This window comes from Nelumbo lutea, chromosome 4 (genome assembly GCF_056320005.1).
Source record: "Nelumbo lutea isolate HS-2025 chromosome 4, American lotus-T2T, whole genome shotgun sequence".
Classification (NCBI taxonomy): Eukaryota; Viridiplantae; Streptophyta; class Magnoliopsida; order Proteales; family Nelumbonaceae; genus Nelumbo; species Nelumbo lutea.
Window position 1 is genome coordinate 47,518,505 of NC_142687.1, and position 22,198 is coordinate 47,540,702.

The 22,198-nt window shown below is 36.9% G+C and overlaps 1 protein-coding gene across 1 annotated transcript; it reads right to left on the bottom strand.

The window, feature by feature from the left end:
- Positions 1-845: 845 nt before the first annotated feature.
- On the bottom strand, positions 846-13,082 carry PFD6 (prefoldin 6). Its single transcript, XM_088982594.1, has 5 exons — positions 12,982-13,082; positions 12,743-12,813; positions 12,536-12,660; positions 12,350-12,410; positions 846-1,202 (listed from the first exon to the last, which is right to left on the bottom strand). The coding sequence occupies exons 1-5, from the start codon at positions 13,058-13,060 to the stop codon at positions 1,146-1,148; spliced, it is 393 nt and encodes a 130-aa protein (XP_088838720.1). The 5' UTR covers positions 13,061-13,082; the 3' UTR covers positions 846-1,145.
- Between the last annotated feature and the right edge of the window lie 9,116 nt (positions 13,083-22,198).

Sequence of the window (22,198 nt, forward strand, 5' to 3'; positions counted from 1 at the left end):
GTTCATCATCAAATGCCAATTGAGCCATCCCTCCGTTCTCATATTGTCAAAACACTAGATGATTCCACCACTATTTTTGACACTGGGAACGCCCTTATCCAATGGATATGACAAATGTTCTCCATAACTAGTCAACAATTAGTTTAAAGTATGGACGATAGAGCGTATCGGTGCTTTTTATGTTTTATTTATTTTTTTTTCAAAACCAATTCAAAGGAATCAGTTTAAGTCCCAACTACCCTCTCAACCATGATTTGACCCAATACACCCCCTGTAGGGGCGTATTAAGAAGCCACCGGCACGATATGTATCGGCCTCGATACTTTGAACCTTGTCCATAACGCCGTAAACCAATCCAAGTCACCTTGTAGTTGCACATAAATCCTTATAACCTGATTTTCATAGAACTTAACTGAACATGAATCAGAAGGTGCTGACTGGCTCATTCTTGCTGGTCGTAGTGGAAGATTTGAAATCAGCTCCTGCCATGACCGAGGTTGGGGGACCTTACCCTCGTCATGTTGCCCCATGAAAATTCAACATGGATCGGAGTTGGAATGATGTATATCATGTAAGCGTACTTTTCTTGAGAATAAATGGCATACTAATTGTAGATTTTGACCCTGCACGGCTGCACTTTTTATTCTTTTTATTAAGATGATTCAAGCTTGTGCAGTCAATACCATCTACAGCACCACTGACAAGCTATCTGTTATAAGTTCAAGGGATGGAAGAGACAGGGACGAACCAAGAAATGACATGGACTTAAGCAGTGAAAACTGAGAAATGATTTTTTTTTTTTTTTTGGATAAGCAAGTAGTGAGAAATGATTCAAAGGCCCATAATTTTAGCAATGAATATAGCACTGAGCAGAACGAAATGGTTGAACACGATCCATGTAGATGCCATTACATTCAATTATCTAATGAAAATCACATCATATTAGAAAAAAAAGAAAAACAAAAAGAACCCAAAAAGTAACAGTGAAGAGAACTAGCCAGTATAGCCTGAGACTACATTGATGTTAACTTAAGAACAGGAGAGGCACTACTCTAGAAATAAAAAATTACTGTTGACCGAGGCACACGCTTGAGAAAATACGAGGGAGGAAAGAACAAAAATGAACACAGCCATGTAAAGGTCTGCTAAGCCTTTGCTTTTCCAGCTTGGAGAGCTTGAATTCTTTGTTGTACTTTCAGGACCTGAAAAGTGACGAGTTTTAGCATGTATGTTACTTGTACAAATAAAATCATTGGAAATATCAACATTTCATAGAAACAGCTTGAAACAAAATAATAAAGACACTGCAACTATACTTGTTTTTCCTTGTAACTGGCCAAAATAATTTATAAATACAAGAAAAACGAGAGTTAGCAAATCTGATTCTGTACTAAAAGGGAAAAGATGATATTTTCAAAACTTAGTTTCAACTGTGTACAATTCAGGCCAAGCTTCATCTATGTTATAACCTAGACAACGCTAGTTCTGTAAAGGTTGAGTTGGGTCAATGATAATGGAATAAGCACCATTAGTGGCCAATCATCACATCATGTTTCACAGAACCTAACTTGAGAACCATCACCTGGTCTTCTTGTATTTGATTATCTTGACGAAAGTAGACCTTTTCTGTTACTCTCCAAGATGCAACCTCAAAACATTCTGACTTCTAACTGAATCAGATCCTAAGTTTCTTTATGCTTCGATTCAATTCTCCTCCATAGGTCTCAAAACATACCTTAAGGACCCTCTATCATATTCAGATGTTAACCATATTTAGATCAATTTTGTCATTGTAAATTTTGCATCAAGGAGACCAGTGAGGTCCACCTCCCAATCATTTTAGTTTTGGTAAAAAACAGGGTTTAAATGATTTATTGATTTCTGACTTTGAAATAGTCCAGCACCAAGACATCCTTATCAATCAATATCAGCTGCAATCCTGTACAAAGCTGGAAAGACCTTCATCAAGGCTGTTGCTGCACCAGGAACCAACCATAATCCTATGATATGTGGATACCAATAAAAAAAATCCAATCATACCTAGATACCTGTATAAGGGTGTCGTATTGTGTCAGCTACTTCAATTTTTAGTGTACATTTTGTATCTAATACCAAATCAAGCAGTGTCCTTGTCACATCCTGGTAAGATAGCCAAAAGCTCATCCTTACCCCATATCCCACCTTATAATCAACTCCTCTAATGGAGGGATGACCTTTATCTATTCCTCTCTATGGAACCCATCTTGTTATGTTAAGTTTGTAAGAAGATTTTTTCTTTTTCTCTTTATCAGTTTGTTAGTAGCATTAATAATTGAGTGGTGAAGTGTTTTAGTTTGGTTAAAGGACAATCACAAATCCTAAGATTTAAATCCTATAATTTAATTCATGAATCTTCCAATTTATAAAATTCACACAACTCGAATCAATTTAATCAAGACTTAGGGAGTCTTCGTCAATGTGAATGGTTTTGTTTTCTAAAACCAAATATAGATCGTTTTCTATCTTGTGATTATTGTTTGAATCAGTGATTTAAAAGGTGCCTCAGGCGTGCCTAGGTGGACAGGTGAGGCACATTTGAGGGTAGCCACCTCACCCAGGTCCTAGGCACAACACTTCAAAAGGCACACACCTGGTGCGCCTAGGCATGCACCTGATGCGCCTTGCGCCTTGGCCCTGGTGTGGCACAAAGGTGGCTGGTAGAATCAGGAATGTAATATTTTTACATCACATTAGCTACTTGAAGTAATGCAATTGAGGAAAAAAGAGATTGTGGGCTTTACATGCTTGAAAATGTTTTACATGTTTGATTTTATTTTTAAATTCTCATTTGAATATGCTTTACATGTTATGTTTATGCATTTTAATTTTAGATAATAGGTCTTTTAAAACATTAATTTTAAATTTTAAGTCTATATTTCTTACTAATATTGTGCTTAATATTTTTTTTTTTGAATTTTTTGGCTTTTTTTAATATTCTGACTTTTTTTTATTTTTTAGCAATTTTTTGTATTTTTGCGCCTTGATTCAAAAAGGTGCACGCCTCACCTTGCACCTTACGCTTTTAAAACAATGGTTTGAATCCTAGAATTTGATTCATAAATCTTACAATGTATGCAACTCATGCAATTCAAATCAATTCGATCAAGACTTAAGGGGTGTTCGCCAATGTGAATGGTCTTGTTTTCTAAAACAAAAACAATTGCCATGTCAGCAAAAACTATACATTTTTTCTCATGTGGCTGTTGTTTTTTGTTTTAGAAAACAAAACCATTCACATTGGCAAATGGATCTGGATTTGCTCCAGACACCAACCTCACAGCACTTGCAGCCACACATTAGGAACATCTCCTGTACTCGCCACTCATGAGAGAATGTTCTCAGTGCACGGCTGCAACTTGCTGAGAGGTTGGTGTGAGGAGCAAATCCGAATTCTTGGCAAACACCTTCTCAGTTTTCTACTTTATCATTCATTTTTTCTTTTTTGTTTCTTTTAATTTTTTTCAAAAGAAATGCTTTTAAAGCCCTTGCTAGAAATGTTACACTTGGGCCCTAAGCGAGGCACGTACCTCAAAATGTGAGCAAGGGAAGCAAGTGAATTGAAGCAGAGTAGAACCCCCTGTTTGCTAATGTGGATGAATGATTGATTTTATAATGTGACCAAGCAAAGTGAGTAAACCAGAGTGGAGTAGAATCCTCTATTTGCTAATGTCATTCATTCATCCTAATAAAAGGTATTTTTAAAACATGATTAAAATCATAAAATCCTTTTTTTTTGTAATGATTAAGAACTTAAGACCCTAACATGGACTTGTTTGGCCTTGCCTCAAGGAACTTGGTTGGGGGTCCAGGGGCAGAGCCTGGTCCATCCACAAGGCTTGTAAAAAAAAAAAAGAGCAAAATGCACAGATTTTGAAAAAGCACATGCCTGGGCTGAAGCACAAGGCACACCAGGCACGCACCTCTTCAAAATGCTGTGTGCGGGGCCTAGGCTAGACACATATTAAATGCACCTAGTCGTGCCCCGAGATGCACCTTTTAAATCACTGACCCAACCAACCTCAAAATTCCACTATTCTATCATGTCCATCCTCCATATTATCTCCCTTTCTCTTTCCTCAAGCTTCTTAAGGATTCTTCTGGATGCCTCCTTCTCCCCCAATGTAGATGACACACACCCATCACCTTTTCTATCTCAACCTTTCTATCAATCATTTTACCCACCTCTACCTTTTTACCCGTTTTTCTTACCTCATTCATACATACCTCCTAATGTTCATCCCCTTTTGTTAACTCTTTAGATACCTCTCATTGCAAATGGGTGTGTGGAGGATTTGAAAAGGTTTGGAAGAAAAGCATTGATTTGTAATCTAGATATTGGAAAAGCCTACAATCTGGTTGTTTGGGAATTTTTGTTGCAAGTGCTTAAGCAATGTGGGATTGGGGAAGACTGGCACAAGTGGATAAAGGGCTTCTTACAACTTGTTATTACTCAATCTTGGTGAACTGGGCAGTTGTAGATTTCTTCCCTGCAATTAGAGGCCCAAGACAAGGAGACCCCCTTTCCCCCCTTGTTCTAGCTTATTGCTGGCGTGTTTAGTATATTGATATCTAGGGCAGATAGGCTGCATCTAATCAAAGAGTGTAGAGTTGGGAGGGATGAGGTGGTAACAACTCATCTTCAATTTGCAGATGATATCACCTTTTTCTATGATGGGGGAAACATGGAATCGATTAGGAATTTGAGATTCAGAGTGCAATTATATGAACAAATCTCTAATCTGAAAGTGAAATTTGAATAAAGCTGCATACCAGGGGTTAATTTGGAACGGAGACAGTTAAGGGAATATGCAAATATGGTAGGTTGCTCTATTTCACCTTGGCCAATGAAGTATCTTGGATTACCTTTTGGGACTAGCCCTAAGGATCTTTGTTTCTAGAATCCAATCTTAAAAAGATTCTCAAAGAGACTTGCCGCTTAAAAGAGGAATTGCATTGGAAGAATCACCCTAATCAAGTCCACATTGGCCAATCATCTGGTTTACTAACTGTCGGTTTTCAATTTCAAGGCTCCCAGAAAAGTGGGCAGGATAATAGAAAAAAAAATAATGAGAGAGTTTTTATGGGAGCTTGGGGAAAGGAAAAATGACCATTTAGTTAGTTGGGAGTTGATGCATAACAATGACGTTCAAGGGGAGCTAGGTGTTGGAAACATAGAGGAATTTAGCGTTGTTGGGTAAATGGTTATGGAGGCTTCAGGAAGAGAGGGATAAGCTATGGCATAAAGTAGTGGTCAGTATTCATGGACAGCAGGATAACGGATAGGATGCTGGAATAACTACAAGAGTTGCATAAGCTTCTCCTTGGGGGCAATCCATTTGGTTCTTACTGTGTTTCTCCCTTTAATCAGGTATGATGTGTAACATGTGTCTATGGTAAATAAAACTAAATTCTGGGAACACCTTTGGGTGGGTCAAGTTGTTCTGAAAGATTCTTTCCCTTCCCTTTTTAAACTTTCCTCTCTCAAATTGGGAGTTGGGAACACCTTTTTGCACTTCCCCTTCCCTTTTTTGGTGGATCAAGTTGTTTTGATCTCTAAATTCGTTATTCCTTCACCATTAAATTGGGAGTTGGGATTCAGAAGGGAAATACGGGATGCTGAACTTCCAAATGCGATTAGTTTGATTAAAATCCTTGAAGGTGTGTTCTTGGACCCTTCCCTTCCAAGTTTGATGAATGTATTCGGACCCCCTCCCCCTCAAGTTCCTTTTCATGTACCTCTCAAGAGGGTGCTGATCTCTAAAAATTCGTTATTCCTTCACGTACGGGATGCTGAACTTCCAAATGCGATCAGCTTGATTAAAATCCTTGAAGGTGTGTTCTTGGACCCTTCCAAGTCTGATGACTGTATTTGGACCGCCTCCCCCTCAGGTTCCTTTTCATGTACCTCTTTTTTCAAGACTCTTTCCCAACCAAGTTGTCGAGATGTCGCCTAGGCAACTAGGCACCCTTGGTTGGACGCCTCACCCAAACATGGCAACTAGGTGCCCTTCTCAGCAATTAGGCGCCTGCCTAGGTGACAAAAATGACAAGGCAGGTGCCTTTTATAATATCATTTATATTGCTGTATAATATTAATGTATGTGTTAATACATTTGATATTGAAGACTGGGGCACCTAGGCGCCTTTTATAATGTATGTGTTTATCATGGAAAAAGTAACACCTGTGGCTTGCTCCAGAAAAGGAGACCTAATTATTGCTTATCTCCTCATTGATGTGTTCTCTGCAAAGCAAATGGTGGCATCTACTATCACTTACTAATCTCCTGTCCATTTGTTACTTGCATTTAGGATTTATTTTTTGCTTTGTTTGGATGTAGGTGGAATATCCTAGCAAGCACATCAAGTCTATTTGCTTCCTCAACTTTGGAGTGGTCCAATAAGAGGGGTAGAGCCGTGTGGAGAAATGCAAGGGCTGCAGTCATTTGGACTATATGGGAAGAAAGAAACAGGATTACTTAAGGAGAAAAAGAGAAAAAGACAATCTATTATTGAATGCAAAACCATGAGAGTGGTTCAATGGCTGAAGACTCTTGATTTGCTCTCGATATTCTCGGCAGATGTTAGAAATTGGAAGTGGTGGGATCTTCACTAAGAAAACATAATAATATGAGGAGTTGGAAGCCACCAAAAAGAGGTTTCATATGGCAAAACTTATATTTTGATAGGAGCAGCAGAGGAAATTCAGGCCCTTCAGGTGTGGGAAGTATCTTTAAGAATTAAGCCAATCATGTCATCGCCCTTTTCTTGGGACCTATTGGCATTGGAAACTCAAACAGGCAGAGATAATGACTGTAATGAAGGGTGAGCAAAGACCAAAATCCATGAATGTTAACAAAATGATTATTGAAGGGGATTCACAAAGGTGATGGGGTGTCTGTATAATTGAGAAAATGCTCTATGGGTGTACAGAAATGAGCCAGAAAGGTTCATCTTGTTAATTGGGACCAAGTTTGTCTCCCTAAAGCTGAAGGTGGCCTAGGAATAAGGAAATTGAAGAATTTCAATACTGCCCTTTTGTGCAAGTGGATTTGGAGATTCTCGGCTGAGAGAAATGCTTGGTGGAGATCTCTCATTGCTGAAAACTATGGGGTTGATTGGAGAAACTGGAGAACTAGAGATCCCCCTCCTAATTGGGGCAATTCTCTGTGGAAAGGAATTATGAGGAACTTTCCTATTTTCGGGGAAGGGATTTCTGTAGTTGTGGGTAAAGGTGATAAAACAAATTTCTGGAAAGATAAATGGTGTTTAGAAAGCCCCCTTGCTGGTTCCTTCCCTCACCTTTTTAGATGTGCAGTTAATCAGGAGGCTACTGTGGCTGATTACTTCTCTTTGTTTGAGAATTCAGTTTCTTGGCCCCCTCTCTTAAGGAGAAATTTGTTTGATTGGGAGCTGGAAGAATTCTTGGAGCTGATGTCACTTCTTCTTAATCAGAAGATTGATGTGCTTGGAGAGAATATGTGATACTGGAAATGGAAGCCGGATGGGGCTTTTTCTGTGAAGTCCATGGCTGATAGCCTGATAAATTATGTAGTGTGGGGCTTTCTGAGTTCCCAGCTGCGCAGATTTGGAATCCTTTGAGTCCCTCAAAATCCAACTTTCTGGTTTGGACGATGGCCCTTGACAAATGTCTTTCCAGGTCTAATCTGTTGAGAAGAGACATTCCAATTCTGGATTCAAATTGTGTTCTTTGTGGGACTACTGCAGAAACTACAGAGCATTTATGTCTTCGTTGTCCGTTCTTTCAGATTTGGATGCATTTTCTTAAAGCTTTGGGTGCTAAATGGGTCTTGCCGAGATCAGTTAAGGAACACCTTTGTTGCCGGAAGTTGAAGGGTCTAAGTAAGAAAGGGAAGCTAATGTGGAAGACAATCCCAGCTGCTGTCCTGTTGTCCATTTGGGCTGAAAGGAATAGTAGAATTTTCTGTAATAGGTCTAAGGGTCTTGATGATGTAATTCAGAGAGCTGTGGGCAAGCTGACATCTTGGATTTCCATTTCTGGGGAATTCAGAGATCTTAGCATGCCCGTTTTGTATCAGTCTTGCTCCTGGTGGAGTTTGTAATCCTGGCTGCTTTTCAGACTGCCTTCTTGGGTCTGAATTGCAGTTTGCTTTTGCTTTCTCTGTGCTGAATAAATTTACTTTACCTCTTCCAAAAAAAAAAAAACTAATGGTATGGAAATGAGATATCAGTGGGTACAAAGGGAAGCAAATAACATGGCTGGTTCTTTAGCCAAACAAGGGATGAGGAGAGATCAAATGTTCTGGACATTGTTGTAAAAGCAAAAAGAGTCAATGGGTAGGAGATGAGAGATTTTATCTCCTATATGGTCTGTACATATGTACACTCTTTTCATTATTAATAAATAAGTGCTGTTATTTTTAATAAAAAAAGACTCTTCCCACACCCTCCCTAAATGAATTTTCCTTCCTTTCACTGAATTTCCAATTTTTCTGCTACAATGACTGAGAATTCCAAAAATCAGACTGTTCTGATTTTTGTTACCTGCTGAAATGCTTTAACAAGTTTTCATTATCTTTACTAACCTTGCCCTTGTAAACTCTTTTAGACATCTTACACACCCCAAAGACCCCCTTTTAGACAAACAAAAACTTTTGTGACAAACGAAATTATGATTCTTCAAACTTTTCACTTGTCTCAAATGTATTCAAGTTCTCTTACAGTCTTACTCCTAATCACATCTTTTTTTACTCCCAATCACATCTGCAGCATCTAAATCTGACTTCCCAGATGAACCACAACCCAAGCCAAGTAAGCCTTTTGCAAGACATTACACCTTTTCCCCCAAATCAATCCCCACCTTTCCAAGTTCAAAAAACAATTCCACAACAGCCCTGAAATTTAGACCTCTCATCACTTTCATTTTTTTCCGAATCATCTTCATTTTCAACCACATCAGGATATTGGGTTCCACATATGTCTTTTCAAATTGATCCAACTGCAATGACAGCAACATACGGCATCCTCCAATCCCCCCCCTCTTCATTACAAACTGCACCAATGTGGCAATATCCTGATTAACAATACGAGTCTAACCAACATCAAAAATAAATGATTCCAGTCCCACTATCAGGACTATCAGGGTTAACACCATTTAACCCTAACAAAAGATTATCATCAATGTCCACCATTTCCACATTATCAAACTACATCTACTGCCTAATAGAATATTAAATCTGGTAGGTGAGGCCTGAACCTATTCATTTCCATACCATCAGAATATCACATAAATAATTTTAGCTAACAGATCAGATCCATTTAACCCCAAGCAAATTCACTAATCCCAGATAAATCCTTAGTCAACTTCTGACCATTCATTTCTTCTATATGAACACAGATATCAATATGAAGAAGGTATATCACTAAAAACTAGGGCACCTTCATCCATCCGAGGCCCTGGTCCAATGATCCCAGTCCCAGTGCTACTATGGACCAACATGCCAACCCTGAAACCCTCCATCAGAAGCAGCTGACACCATATACACTTCAGAGATCACACAATGCTTCTCACCACCAACCTTAATATTATAGTCAGTCCCTGTATCTAGGGGTGAGCATTGTTCAGTTAAAATCGAAAAACTGGAAACTTCAGTTTCATTTTAGGTTTTGGTTTTCAGGATTAGAAATCCAGTTAACTGAAAAAACCAAATTAACCAATATTTATTTTATATATATACATATACATATACATACATATATATAATAACAAATATTATAATATGTATAATATAATGCATTGTTTCACCAATAGTCCAATACATATAATATTAATATATATACATATATTATAATATACATATATAATATATAATATGTATTAGTATAATATAAATGAAATTTTGTTTTAACCAAAAGTTTTGTTTTCAGTTTTTTTGGTTTTGGTTTTTTTTAAGTTTTACAAGTCCGGTTTTTAACTGAATAAGCCGAATGCTCAACCCTACCTGTATCCCTTTTATTCCTCATTTCAACAGGAGTTCCATTGGGACAATTGATGCTGACTCCTCAAAGCCTCTGTTAAGACTATTGCAATCGTCAATGGCCAAGCAACTCAGGTAAGAAATTAGGATCCGGAAGCTTGGAGCTATAGGCAGTCATTAAGAGAAATGAACACAATAGCCAAAGAAGTGAGAGCCACGCTTAAATGGGTTAGAAGAACATCAAATGGACTATCAGATTGTTTGGCAAAGCAAGGAGTTAATAGGGAACATCTTTTTTAGGCTGAATTGTAGATTGGCTTATTCTTGCAAAATTAAAAGGGTGGCAAGGGAAATCCCTAGCCTTGTTGTATTTCTTTTTTAATTTAATGAATGAATTTTCAGTTGCTGATAGAAATAAATGGCGAATCACCTTATCACCATCATCGGTGCATCCTTCCTCTTATTTAACCTCTCCTGCAAAGACTTTCTTAGATGGATGCAAATTGGTTCTAGACTGCAGCTACCTTGTCAAAATACACTCCTTGACCTCATGAATGGTTCTTTCCTTTGCCTGAAAAATTCAGGAATTTCTCTCTTCCTAAATAGTCCATAGGAGAGCTGCTTTTATACACTTTAACATAATTCTCCCTCTTCTCATGGTCCACACAAAGGTAAATGGAAAAAACAACAAATTTACCTCAGGTGGCAAGTTCCACCTGCACCCAAACAAATCAAATACCCAATTCCAAATGGCTGCAGCAGAGGGACAGGAAATCAATAAGTGGTAACAGTCCTCATTCTGTGCTTTGCACAAAGTACACTAGTTAGGGGATAAACACAAGAAAGGTCTTTTCTTCTGCAGGTTATCCATCGTATTGATTTTATCGTAGTAAAATTCCCAACAAAAGACAACTATTTTTGGGGGAATAGGCCTAGACCAAACTTCTTTAACTGGGAATGCCCAAGGAGAGGAACTAGAGCAAAGGAATTTAAAGAAAGATGCAAAAGTAAATGACCCTTTGGGAGTCAAAGACCAAATTCTCCTATCAGAATTGAGTGGGTCCAAGCAAACAGAATCAAGTAGCAATAAGAGCTCAGAAACTGATAAGGATTCATCATCCCTCAACCCTCTACAGAAGCAAAGGTCCCAATTTGCAGACAAAGGGGTATACGGGGACAAAAGAAAAGTAGACACCAGCTCTTTTTTATAAAGGGAAATAGAGAAGAGAGAGGGGAACAAGTCCTTGAGAGACAAATTTCCCACCAAAGTGTCTTCCCAGAAAAACATCCCCACCTTATGATCTGAATCATCCATGTTGTAATGTGATATCAATTTGTCATTTCAGTTGGATTAACTGAATTTGTGAAACTACCCTTCAGATTTAACTTGGATTAGAATTCCCACTTTGTTCATCTGATTTTCAACCCCAACCAAATGTCCACATGTTTCTCCAAAAATTTGCAAGTTGAATCATAAACCCCAAGGTTTCAATTTGAATCTTATGTCTGAATCTTTTGTGCAAAACTCTTACATTTTTGTTTGAATCCTATAATTTGATACATGAATCTTATAATTTATAAAATTCATGTGATACAAATCAATTTAATTAAGAATGAGCTCCCTACTTTTGAGGCTTTTGTATAGGAGCTGATTGTAAATGTTTTGTGCATGTTGATACATGCACTTTTTTTTGTACCTGGGTGAGGGCTTTTCGCTCTCCCTTCCTTTTTTTTATAGTACTACATCTTTTATTCATCTTTCAAAAAAATAAAAAACGAATAAGTTCCCTACTTTGGCATTTATTCTTTTTTAATCCAACAAAAAATAGGGGACATTTTTTAAAGCCCTTAATAGAAAATGATTTATTTAGGCTATTAAAAACCTTTTTAAAACGACATCAAATTTATTTTCCACAAAATGTAGGTTAAAAATCTATTTTATAGGTTAAAACCCCATTTATGTGGATTTTTTACTTTCAAATCAAAAAATGATAATATCGTCTTAAGCTTCCAGTGTACAAATGGTAAACTCTATTGTTTTAGGTAAATATATGGTATGTATGGATTAAAGGAGGGTAAAATAACTAATTTATATATATTTAGATATAGCACATCTATTTTTAACTTTTTGACAAGTTCATAAAAAATAGAAGTGACCTTACAATTACAGTACGATTTACAATCTGATTCAATCCAATTATCAGAAGATGCAGTCCCCCACTGGACTGAAACATGAAAGTGATCATGGGGCCAGATGAAAGAATTGAACCATGCTATTGATACCAATTCTCTACCAAAATTCCATTAGTTGAAAATAGACGCAATATCATTTCAGCGTAATATCAGATACTAACCGCATCCTTCTTGCTATTTTGTTTCTCTTCCAGATCTTGTAAAGTCCCATCAAGGCGTTTCCTAATAGATTTCAAACATAATGTTAACTCAACTTCTCAGTATCAACTATCAACAAAAACGTAGAACATAGAGATTCAGCATTCACTGTGACTTTGTTAAGATTTTGGGTAAAACGAGAAACATACAGTTCAGCAGAGATGTAATCGATTCGCTTGCGAACATTAGCTTTTGCCTCTGCCAAGTCCTGCTTAACGAGGACCGGCCCGATCAACTTGAACACATTGGCATCTTCATTCAATAGATCCAATTCCTATAGCCATAAAAACAAAATCAATCTAATGATTCAAAATTTATATAACCAGTAAGTGAGAGAATGTAGAGATTAAGATTACCTTGAGGACAAGCTCGTTTTCACCTAGCTGTACTGTGTACTTCTTTCTAACTTGATGGTTCTTTGCAATTTCTGAAGACAGTCCGAATTACGGTTCTATTGGATTAGGGAAAAAATGGAGAGGAGGAAGAAAGAATCTAAAATAGCTAAGCTTAGGGTTTATGGATCAAGAGAGTAATCATAAAAGAAAAGAATAGAGTTTTCATTTCAACAACCAGAAGAGAAGTATGAGTAGCTTGCCTTTTTGGAGTTTGCTGAGGTCGTTGGCTTTGGTCTCCAGCTCATGCTGTAGTTCGCGAAGTGCAGAAGACGACCTCATGTCTCACTCTTCTGCTTTCTCCGTCGTCATTTCGTCCATGCGAAGCGTTTTAAAAAGCAGGGAATGTTTTAAAAACCGACCGGAGGCCAAACCATTTTTGGCTCGGGGTCGCAAGTCACCGGTTCGACCGTCCGGGTAGAATGGATCAGATTCAAACCGTGACACATCAGAATAATTATATTAATTTATAAAAGTGCTAAAAATTGAACTTTGAGCCCAAAAAATTTTTTTAGCAAAACTAGTGTGGCAAGGCACCTTTGACTCTTGGGATGCATAGATCTCAAAAGTTGCATAGAATGGGTTAATGGTTCAATTGTCCGAGTTGGATGGTTTTTTACCAATTCCTAATTTTAAAAGAATTGGACCCATAATCATGGTTGAATGACGGTTCATATGGTTCAACCATCTAAATCAATGGCAGATAGGGGTGCTCACTTAACCGAACCGTGGGGCTTTTTTTTTAACCGAACCAGTACTACTGGTTTTTGGAAAATCAGTAACCAAAACTGTACTAAAGCCAGTCGGTTAACGGGTCGACTAGTTCGGTTAACCGTTGGTTTGGTTCGTCAATTTTTTAGTTTTTTAAATTTTATAATATATATTATAAAAATATATAAATATATAATAAAAAATATATAAATGTATATATAATATTATATTTTAAATAATAAATATTATATATATATATTTATATATAATGCATATTTATTAATTTATAATATATAAAGTATATAAAATATATATAATATACATAAATATATATAAAATATATAGAAATATATGTATACCGGTTGGTTCGGTTAACCACTAGTTTTCTATATTGGTTAACTAAAACTGAACCGGTACCTTTGTTTTGCTCACCCCTAATGGCAGATTGAAAACACTAGTAGAGGCATGTATACAAGTGCAACTTGGGTTTGGGTTGGGTCAGAATTATTTTTTCATAGATAAAATAAAGGATAAAATTGTGAAGTTTCAAAAAGTGACTTGAGGGCCATTCGATAAGGCCTTGTGTTTTAAGAGAACTGAATTTAGAATCATGGTTAGGTGACGCTTCGAATGGTTCAACCATCCAAGTCAATGATGGATTGAAAACACTAGAAAAGACATGTTCATAGATGCAACTTAAGCCGAGTTAGCCCAATCCAAACCCAAGAAATCAAGATGGCTCGGGTAAGATTTTTTCATAGATAAAATATAGGATAAATTCGTGAAGTTTCTGATAATGACTTGACTCTTGAGGGCCATTTGATAAGGCCCCTATGAAACTAATGATAACGCCTCACACCCATCACAAAAACACATAGGGTCCACCATGTTTCCGAATTGTTGTTGACCCAGATGGCTGGACCATTCAGCTGAAAAATCATCTAGGCAACTGATTCCATTTCACCCTTAAACTGGTTCTTTGCAAAAAACCATTGAGTTGGTCAATGACCCATTTGACCCGAATAACGGTTTTTTGTCATTTTTTGTTTTAATTATTTTTTATTTTTTTAAACTACAACAGGTTGTTCATTGGGACTAGAAGATTGAACTGCTGATCTAAAAACCAATGGACAAAAGTGGTTCTAGTTTTGGATCAATTTTTAAAACATTGGGGTCCACATCCCATTCAATCTATCAATTAGGTTCTAAAACATAAAAAAAAAAAAAAAAAAAAAAAAAAAAAAAAACTGAATTCGAATTTGATTAGATAATTGAACAATCGATTAATTTGAATTCAATCAATTATACCTTAATTCTTTTTTTATAGATAAAATTCAATTAATTTCAATGAAAAATAGTTCGTTACAAGCATCCCAATTATACCCTAATTCTTAAAACCAAACAATGGTTCCGTTTGAATGAACAATAGAGACAAGCCTATCTTGTTCCCTTTGAATGAAGTAGCAATGTAGAGAGAGAGACTAATGGACGATGGCTCCAACCAATATAAGTTGAACTATAAAACCATTAATCTTCTTTGTCTTTTCTATGCGTTATTTATAGGGGAGGAACTCAATACAAGATAGAGATGGAGGGGTCGATTCTCGATATAGGGGAATAGAGAATGAGGGATAAAGGGAGGGAAATTGGGGAACTTTGAAGATGGGAGAGATGAAATGATGAGATGGAAGAGGTTATCTATCTATCTCTTGTCAATGAATGAATAAAAGATTTATTTTTTTTGTAAAAAGCCCATAGGCTATATCATTCATTGCACCGAATCAGATCTTAGTACAGGCAAAAGAAAATCGAGAGAGATGGACCAAGTTTGGGCCTAGACAAAGTATAACCAAAATTTGCCAAAGTGTAATCCGCATTATTGCTTGTACAAGGGATGTAGGATATATGAACTTGCTGAAATCCTCGCAAAAGACTTGCAATTGGCTATAACTGTATGAAACCGCCATGGGACCTCAGACTGAGGATCTAAAAGGATGTTAGTAATCTTCTGTGCATCCCCTTCAAGAACAATGTGTGTAAGAGATAAATCTTGAGCCAATTGTAAACCATCTCCAAAAGTTAATGCTTCAGCCATCTCATAATTAGTTTTTGGAGCAGAAGCAGACCTTTCACAAACCAACTAACCCAAATGGGTTCGAACAACAATACCAATTCCAGAACCTAGAGGGCCCACTACCCCATCGACATTGACTTTGATGAAAGGTTCTTGGGGAGGTGTCCAAGGAATCACCTGATTAAATTCATATTGAACCCGAAATGGCTCACTCACCCAAGGATCCCCAAATAATGTTGTGTCCCAACCATTATATATTAGAATTTTGGCACCACAAGATAAGTCCCTTCTAGATACTAGCACAGCTTTCTAAGTAGAAGAGGATGATGGACGTTTTGTGGAATTCCAAAAAGTTTCACCCGTCTTCAAATATTTAGAAGATAAAATCTATGCCCATAAACGAGATTGTTTTGTTAAAAATCTCCAAGATAATTTCATAAGCAAGGCTCTATTCTTAATTCTAGCATTCTGAAATATCAAACCACCCACCTCTTTCTTTGTAGTGAACTTATTCCATCCTTGAAGATAGATATGAGATATGCCAGGTTTGTAACTCCACCAGAAATCACGAGTTATAGCATCGAAGGAAGAGAGAACACTTTTAGGTAATTGATGTGTAAACACTTTTAGGTAGTGGTCTTGTAAATGATACAAGTAATTAATTCTTCTTTTGTCTTTTATAATAAATAGGAATACATAATAAAAAACTGAACTAAGAGCTCTTAAGGCACATTTCAAAGTTAAGACACATAATGTGTATAATATATTATATTTACATTACGATAACTAAGTTTGAATAATTATCAAATTGAATCAACGCATATTCGAATTCAATTTGATTATGTTGGATGCCAATTTGAACTCAGGTTTTCGAATACTGTTGACACCCCATACTGTTACACAACCATAGCATCCAACTAATCTTAATTAACTTAAACATATCCACCAAAAAAAATAACTTAAACATACCCTTATACATTCTTGATGTTATATTAGACCGATTTAACAAAAAGATGCTTTTACATACCATTCATTAAATAGTATCGTCTTTTTACCTTAGACCACACCCCTTAAACAAGAATTCTGAGATCCATGACATGAATTTTACAAGACAAATAGGAAAACACACAAGTGGGAAGCATGTATTAATTACACATTCACAAGAAAGGGGAAAATAAAAAAAATAAAAAGAAGGTGATGTTGTCCGCACTGAGGTGAACAAGGATTAGATAACATCAAGAATGTATAAGGGTATGTTTAAGTAGGACGAGTTGAGGTTGATCCAGTGACTTGCAAACATCAAAGTTAGAGGCCTCGAGGTAGTTTCTAGGGAAGGAGCACTCTGACGTTCAAGTTAGTAAAGGGAAAAAGAGGTCGGCTAGGACAAGCTAGTTGTATCCAAGCTAAGCTGAAGAGCTTAAGAACAAGAAGGCTAGAGCGAAAATGCTAGAAATGCAAGCAAAAGAATAAATGCCTCTTGTGGTGTGCCCTTAACTACCTATAGAGGGGTGCCATTGTGCTTCTCACTTTTCAAGGCACATGGTGCACACTGAGGTATCTTCTAATCAAAATTCTATGGGTAATTTTGTGCTCTTTATGCATGGGAGGTTGGGACGAACATAGCATTTGCGACATGCCCTTTTCTATTTGAGGTTTTTAGTATGCACCACAACTGTTGTCTCTCGAAAATGGCACCATTCCATGTCATTGATTTGGCCAAGCTCTTGATTGAATGTTCATTTATGTCAATTTCCACATGGTGGTTTAATTGGGCTAAAGTACACCCCCATCACTAGCCCCTCAATTCCCAAGTTGAAGAATAGGGTGTTTTGTAGCCATTAGGGGGTTGAGTTCCTTGTGTACTCAGATATGGTGCTAATTAATCTTTTCAAAAAACCAGATTAAACCATTCAAACCAAGGCTTTGTTTGGATTATACACATGGAAATTCAATTTTTCAAAATTTGAATTGAGGAATGTTGGATTGCAACATTTTGCCTTCCCAAATTAGATGCATGCATAATGTGCGGGGCTTGGTCTAGGCAATTGATCAATCCCACTTGGACTGTTTACTACCTCTATAAAAGAGGGAGGACAAAGACATTTGCCTTCATCATTTAAGTGAGGGCACCTATTAAAGTCCAACTAGCGTCCTCATCCTCATCTAGTGCCTTCTAACTTGGGTGTGGAGCTTGTCCATGGTAAGCATCAATGCCCTCATCTTCTTATTTAGGGTCTAGTGGTTCGAACTGAGATAGTGAGCAAAGTTTGGAGCCAGGGTCACGAGGTAGCCAAAGTAATGGCCCCTAAGACTGACACCATTGAAGCCAAAGTTAAGGTTAACATCCTCTAGGTGGAGTATGAGGAATATTGAGGAGAGTTGGATAAGGACTTCATTCCAACCGAGGTTGACTGTTTCTTCAAGGAGGTTGAGGTCCCAGCTCGAGCATCAGAGAGATTTAGTAGTATTCCTTGTTCTTCAGAGAGAGATATGCATAGGATTAAAGAAGTGTACTCCATTCCTATAGAGTACAAGCTTAGATACTCGAGAAGAAAAGAGATGGCTGATTTGCCTCGGTCTAATGAGTTATTCATCTATGAAGATAGTCTTTTTGTGGGTCTTAGGTAGGGGTGAGCATTTGGTTTATTCGGTTAAAAACCGAACTGAATAAACCTAAATAAAAAATGAAACTGAACCAAAACTGAATTACAGTAAAACTGAAATAACTGAACTGAAATTTTCGATTCGGTTTTCGATTATTTTGGTTAAAAAACGAATTTAGTTAATACATATATAATATTATATATTATAATACATTATATATAATATATTATAAATATATAGCATATTATATATTATATATTGTATATTGTATATTGTATATTATATATTATATAATGAATTTTAGTTAATTCAATTTTTTTGGTTAACCGAATTTCTAAATCTAAAAACCAAAACCGAAAACTGAAATTGCTAAAAACCAAATTAACTTAATCAAATTACCCAAAAACTGAAAAAGCTGAACCAATAAAACCAAAACCGAAATTTTTGGGTTGGTATCATGTCCCATTAGATTGCTTACTCCTAGTCTCAGGTTCCTATAAGATTCATGGTTGGTTGTTGTGTTAAAGGGGCATCATGTCCTTCCATCTAGTTGGTGCCCAATTCCTTTAGGTACTTGGTTGGGCTTCTTTGCTTTTGCACTATTAACGGTTTTTGGACGACCTTTCTAATCTTCCATACCCTCTTCCATCTCAAGAATCACTTGTAAGGGTACTACTATTTCTCAACTTGGTTGAACTTGAAAGTTCTTTTTGCCACACCCTCTCCGATCCATAATTGAAAGGAGGGGTTCTTTTTTTGTTGAATACAAGGATGGATGGCGTTTGAAACCCATGTTTATTAACTCGAAGACCAAGGTAAAGGCACTTGATCCAAAAGCCTTGTCCGAGGAGGACAGAAAGGCATTGTCATAGATAGCCAAAATTGAGGTGGTCATAAAGAAGTACACCTCCACAACTATGTTAATTCAAGATGAGTCAAGCCTAGCTCAACCTAGTTGATCACCAAGCCGTTAAGTCCTATTTTTTGGAGTTTCTCTCCAAGTACTAACCTCAACTAATGTTGTGCAAGAATTTCTATGGACCCCAATGAGTAGTAGATGTTGTGCTTCCAAAGAGCGAGGTGAGGAAGAAAGGAGCAGTTGTGGACTCGACCTTGGCCTCATTTCAGCAGCAGACCGAGGAGTTAGCGACAAGGTCTTTGAAGAAGTAGATGATGACTATGGAGAACGCTGTGGTGGTGGACTCCAACAAGCAAAGCTTAGTGGGGTGGAGCAGACCGAGGAGTTAGCGACAAGCAAAGGTCAGTGGGCCTCATCTCAGCAGTAGACTGAGGAGTTAGTGACAAGGCCTTTGAAGAAGTAGATGATGACTATGGAGAACGCTGTGGTGGTGGACTCCAACAAGCAAAGGTCAGTGGGGTGGAGCAGGTAGTAGGTGACACTGAGGAGAGGCATGAAGGGTCAGTCTTCAGGGCAAACTGATGATGACCTCTACCATCCAAGCTAGACAATACGTCATAGCAACACTCCAAAGAACAAGGGGGTGGTAGATCACCCAAGCAACCTTTCTCCAACAAATAAGAGCTGAGAAGATGGGCCATATGATTGGGGCACTGGAGATCTAGATGATTCACATAGCTATGACTATGAGTAACTTACTCCAATTTCATTCTTGTCACAACTTATGAGCTAAGAGTTGTACTAAGTTGATTTTGTAGAGTGTTTGCACACCTAAGCAATGAACAAGATGCATGGCATGCACAAATACATTGAGAAGATGTAGAGCAGCCTTGAAGCTATGAAGGCCGAGTTGGGGAAGGTGAAGACCATTCCCAAGACTAAGGACAAGGAGGGCTGAAAGATAAAGTTGGGCTGAAAGATAAAGGCTAAGGGCAAGCTGTCCTCAACAAAAAAGCACCTTGACAAGGTCGAGGCAAAGTTGGGCCGAGCAAGGAGGAGGCCATAGTTGAGTTTAAGGCCTCAAATGGACTGGCTCGGCCCAACACGGCACAAAGGTCCACGAGCCATGCCAGGCCCGGCACGAAGGTTCGTGATGTGCTAGACTGGTGGTTCGAGGTCCACGCGTCGGCCTAGCTCACCCGGAATATAGCTGTTCCCCCCCCCCCCCCTCCAAAGGGGCCCAATGGCTAGTTTCAGCTTTTGGGGGGTTTCTTACAGAAATACCCCCCAATAGCTATAAACAACCATATTAGGGGGGTATTTGTGTATTTTGCTTATAGGGGTTGAAAAAATGACATAAATACCCCCCAATAGCTATATAACAACTAGTTTAGGGGGGCTTTTTGGGTAAAGTTATAAATAACTTTACAATGACCAAAATACCCCTCCCAACAACTAAGTTTTTTGGATATTTTGGGCAATTGAATTATATTCAATTCCTATAAATAGCCCTATCCTCCACCATTCTCATCATACCAATTCAACAATTCTCTTAATCTCCTCTCTCTCTCTCTCTCATACTCATACATTCTCAATTTCTATAATCTGAGTACTTTTGATTAGCTGATTGTCTGATTCTGTATTCTCCAATTCTCATGTCTCAATTTTATTGAAGTTTCAACTTTCAATAAGAAGAATGCTTGCTCAACCAGTTCAAGGAGGCTTGGATGTTGAAAGGCTTCAACTATTGAAATCAAGTTGGGATTTTGAACCAACAATTTGGGTAAGTCGTCGATGGAAGTAGAACTTTCACCCCCGATACTGGTACTAGTGGAAAAAGGAAGGCCCCTAAGTTGAGTAGCCTAGTTTGGAAAATTTTCAAAGTAGAGAATATTGAGGGGAAAGGGAAAAGGGTCGTTTACCAAAAATGTAGGAAGGACTTTAGTTATTGTAGCAAGGGTGGTACAGGTCATTTGAGCAAACATCTACTCACACATGAGAAAGAAGAAGATGAGGGGAGAGAAACAACCAAAACACAGATTGGGAGGGGGAGTAGTTTTGGTACTTTTAAATATTCACAAGAAAAAATGAACAAGAACTTGCTAAGTATATTGCACATGTAGAACAACCATTTATATTAGTCGAATATCCAAAGCTAGAAAAATGGTTGTGTAGTTCTATAAATCCATAATATAAAAAAGTTTCTAGGAATAATATAAGAATAGATGCTTTAAAAATTTTTTATTCATATAAACAAAATTTAATCTTAATTCTAAAGTTGCAATTACTTCGGATGTTTGGACATCCAAATTCAATATTAGTTATAATTGTGTTATTGACCATTTCATTGATAAAAATTGGTTTTCGAATAAAAGAATTTTAAGTTTTACTAGGCTTGAATGGCCACATAGTGGCCCAACTATTGTTGCAAGTATTTTAAATATTTCGCATGCTTATGGAATAGAAAATAAATTATTTTCTATTAGTTTTGATAATGCAAGCAATAATGATTCTGTAATAAATATTTTAAAATTTCGATTAAGACCATGCTTAAGTGGTAAATTATTTCATATTAGATGTGCATGTCACATCTTAAATTTATGTATTCAAGATGCCTTGAATATTATTTCTACTCATATTTCAAAAATTAGAAATTGTATTATATATATATAAAACGTTCAAGGGCAAGAAAACAAGAATTTAAATATTTATGTCAAAATTATGGTATAAAATATAAACATTTTATATTAGATGTAAAGCATAGGTGGATTTCTACCTATGCTATGTTAGAAAGTTGTATATCTCATTCTTTCTGATTTTTATAATTCAAAAATTCCTAATGATATGATATTTGAGGAAGACTAAAAAATGACAGCTTCTATAAAAAAAATTTTAAAACATTTTTATGATGCAACTAATGAATTATCCAGAATTTATTATCCAACTAGTTGTAATTTAACTTATCAATTAATGGTAATTAGTGATTGTTTTGCAAAATATAGAAATAATCCACAATTTCAATGTATTGTTGAAATAATGGAAAATAAATTTAAAAAATATTGGGAGAACATTTCTCCCCTTTATTGTTTTGCTACAATATTAGACCCTAGGATTAGGAAATATGGTTTAGATATTTTACTTGAATCATATTGTGAAAATATGGATATTGATA

Bases quoted from the DNA above. Each gene is read 5' to 3' on its own strand.
- PFD6 (XM_088982594.1), bottom strand. From the start codon at position 13,060: ATGAGGTCGTCTTCTGCACTTCGCGAACTACAGCATGAGCTGGAGACC. The intron at 12,661-12,742 runs GTAATCTTAATC...TTATGGCTATAG, and splicing joins AAAACGAGCTTGTCCTCAAG to GAATTGGATCTATTGAATGA. The intron at 1,203-12,349 runs GTTAGTATCTGA...GTCACTTTTCAG, and splicing joins AAAATAGCAAGAAGGATGCG to GTCCTGAAAGTACAACAAAG.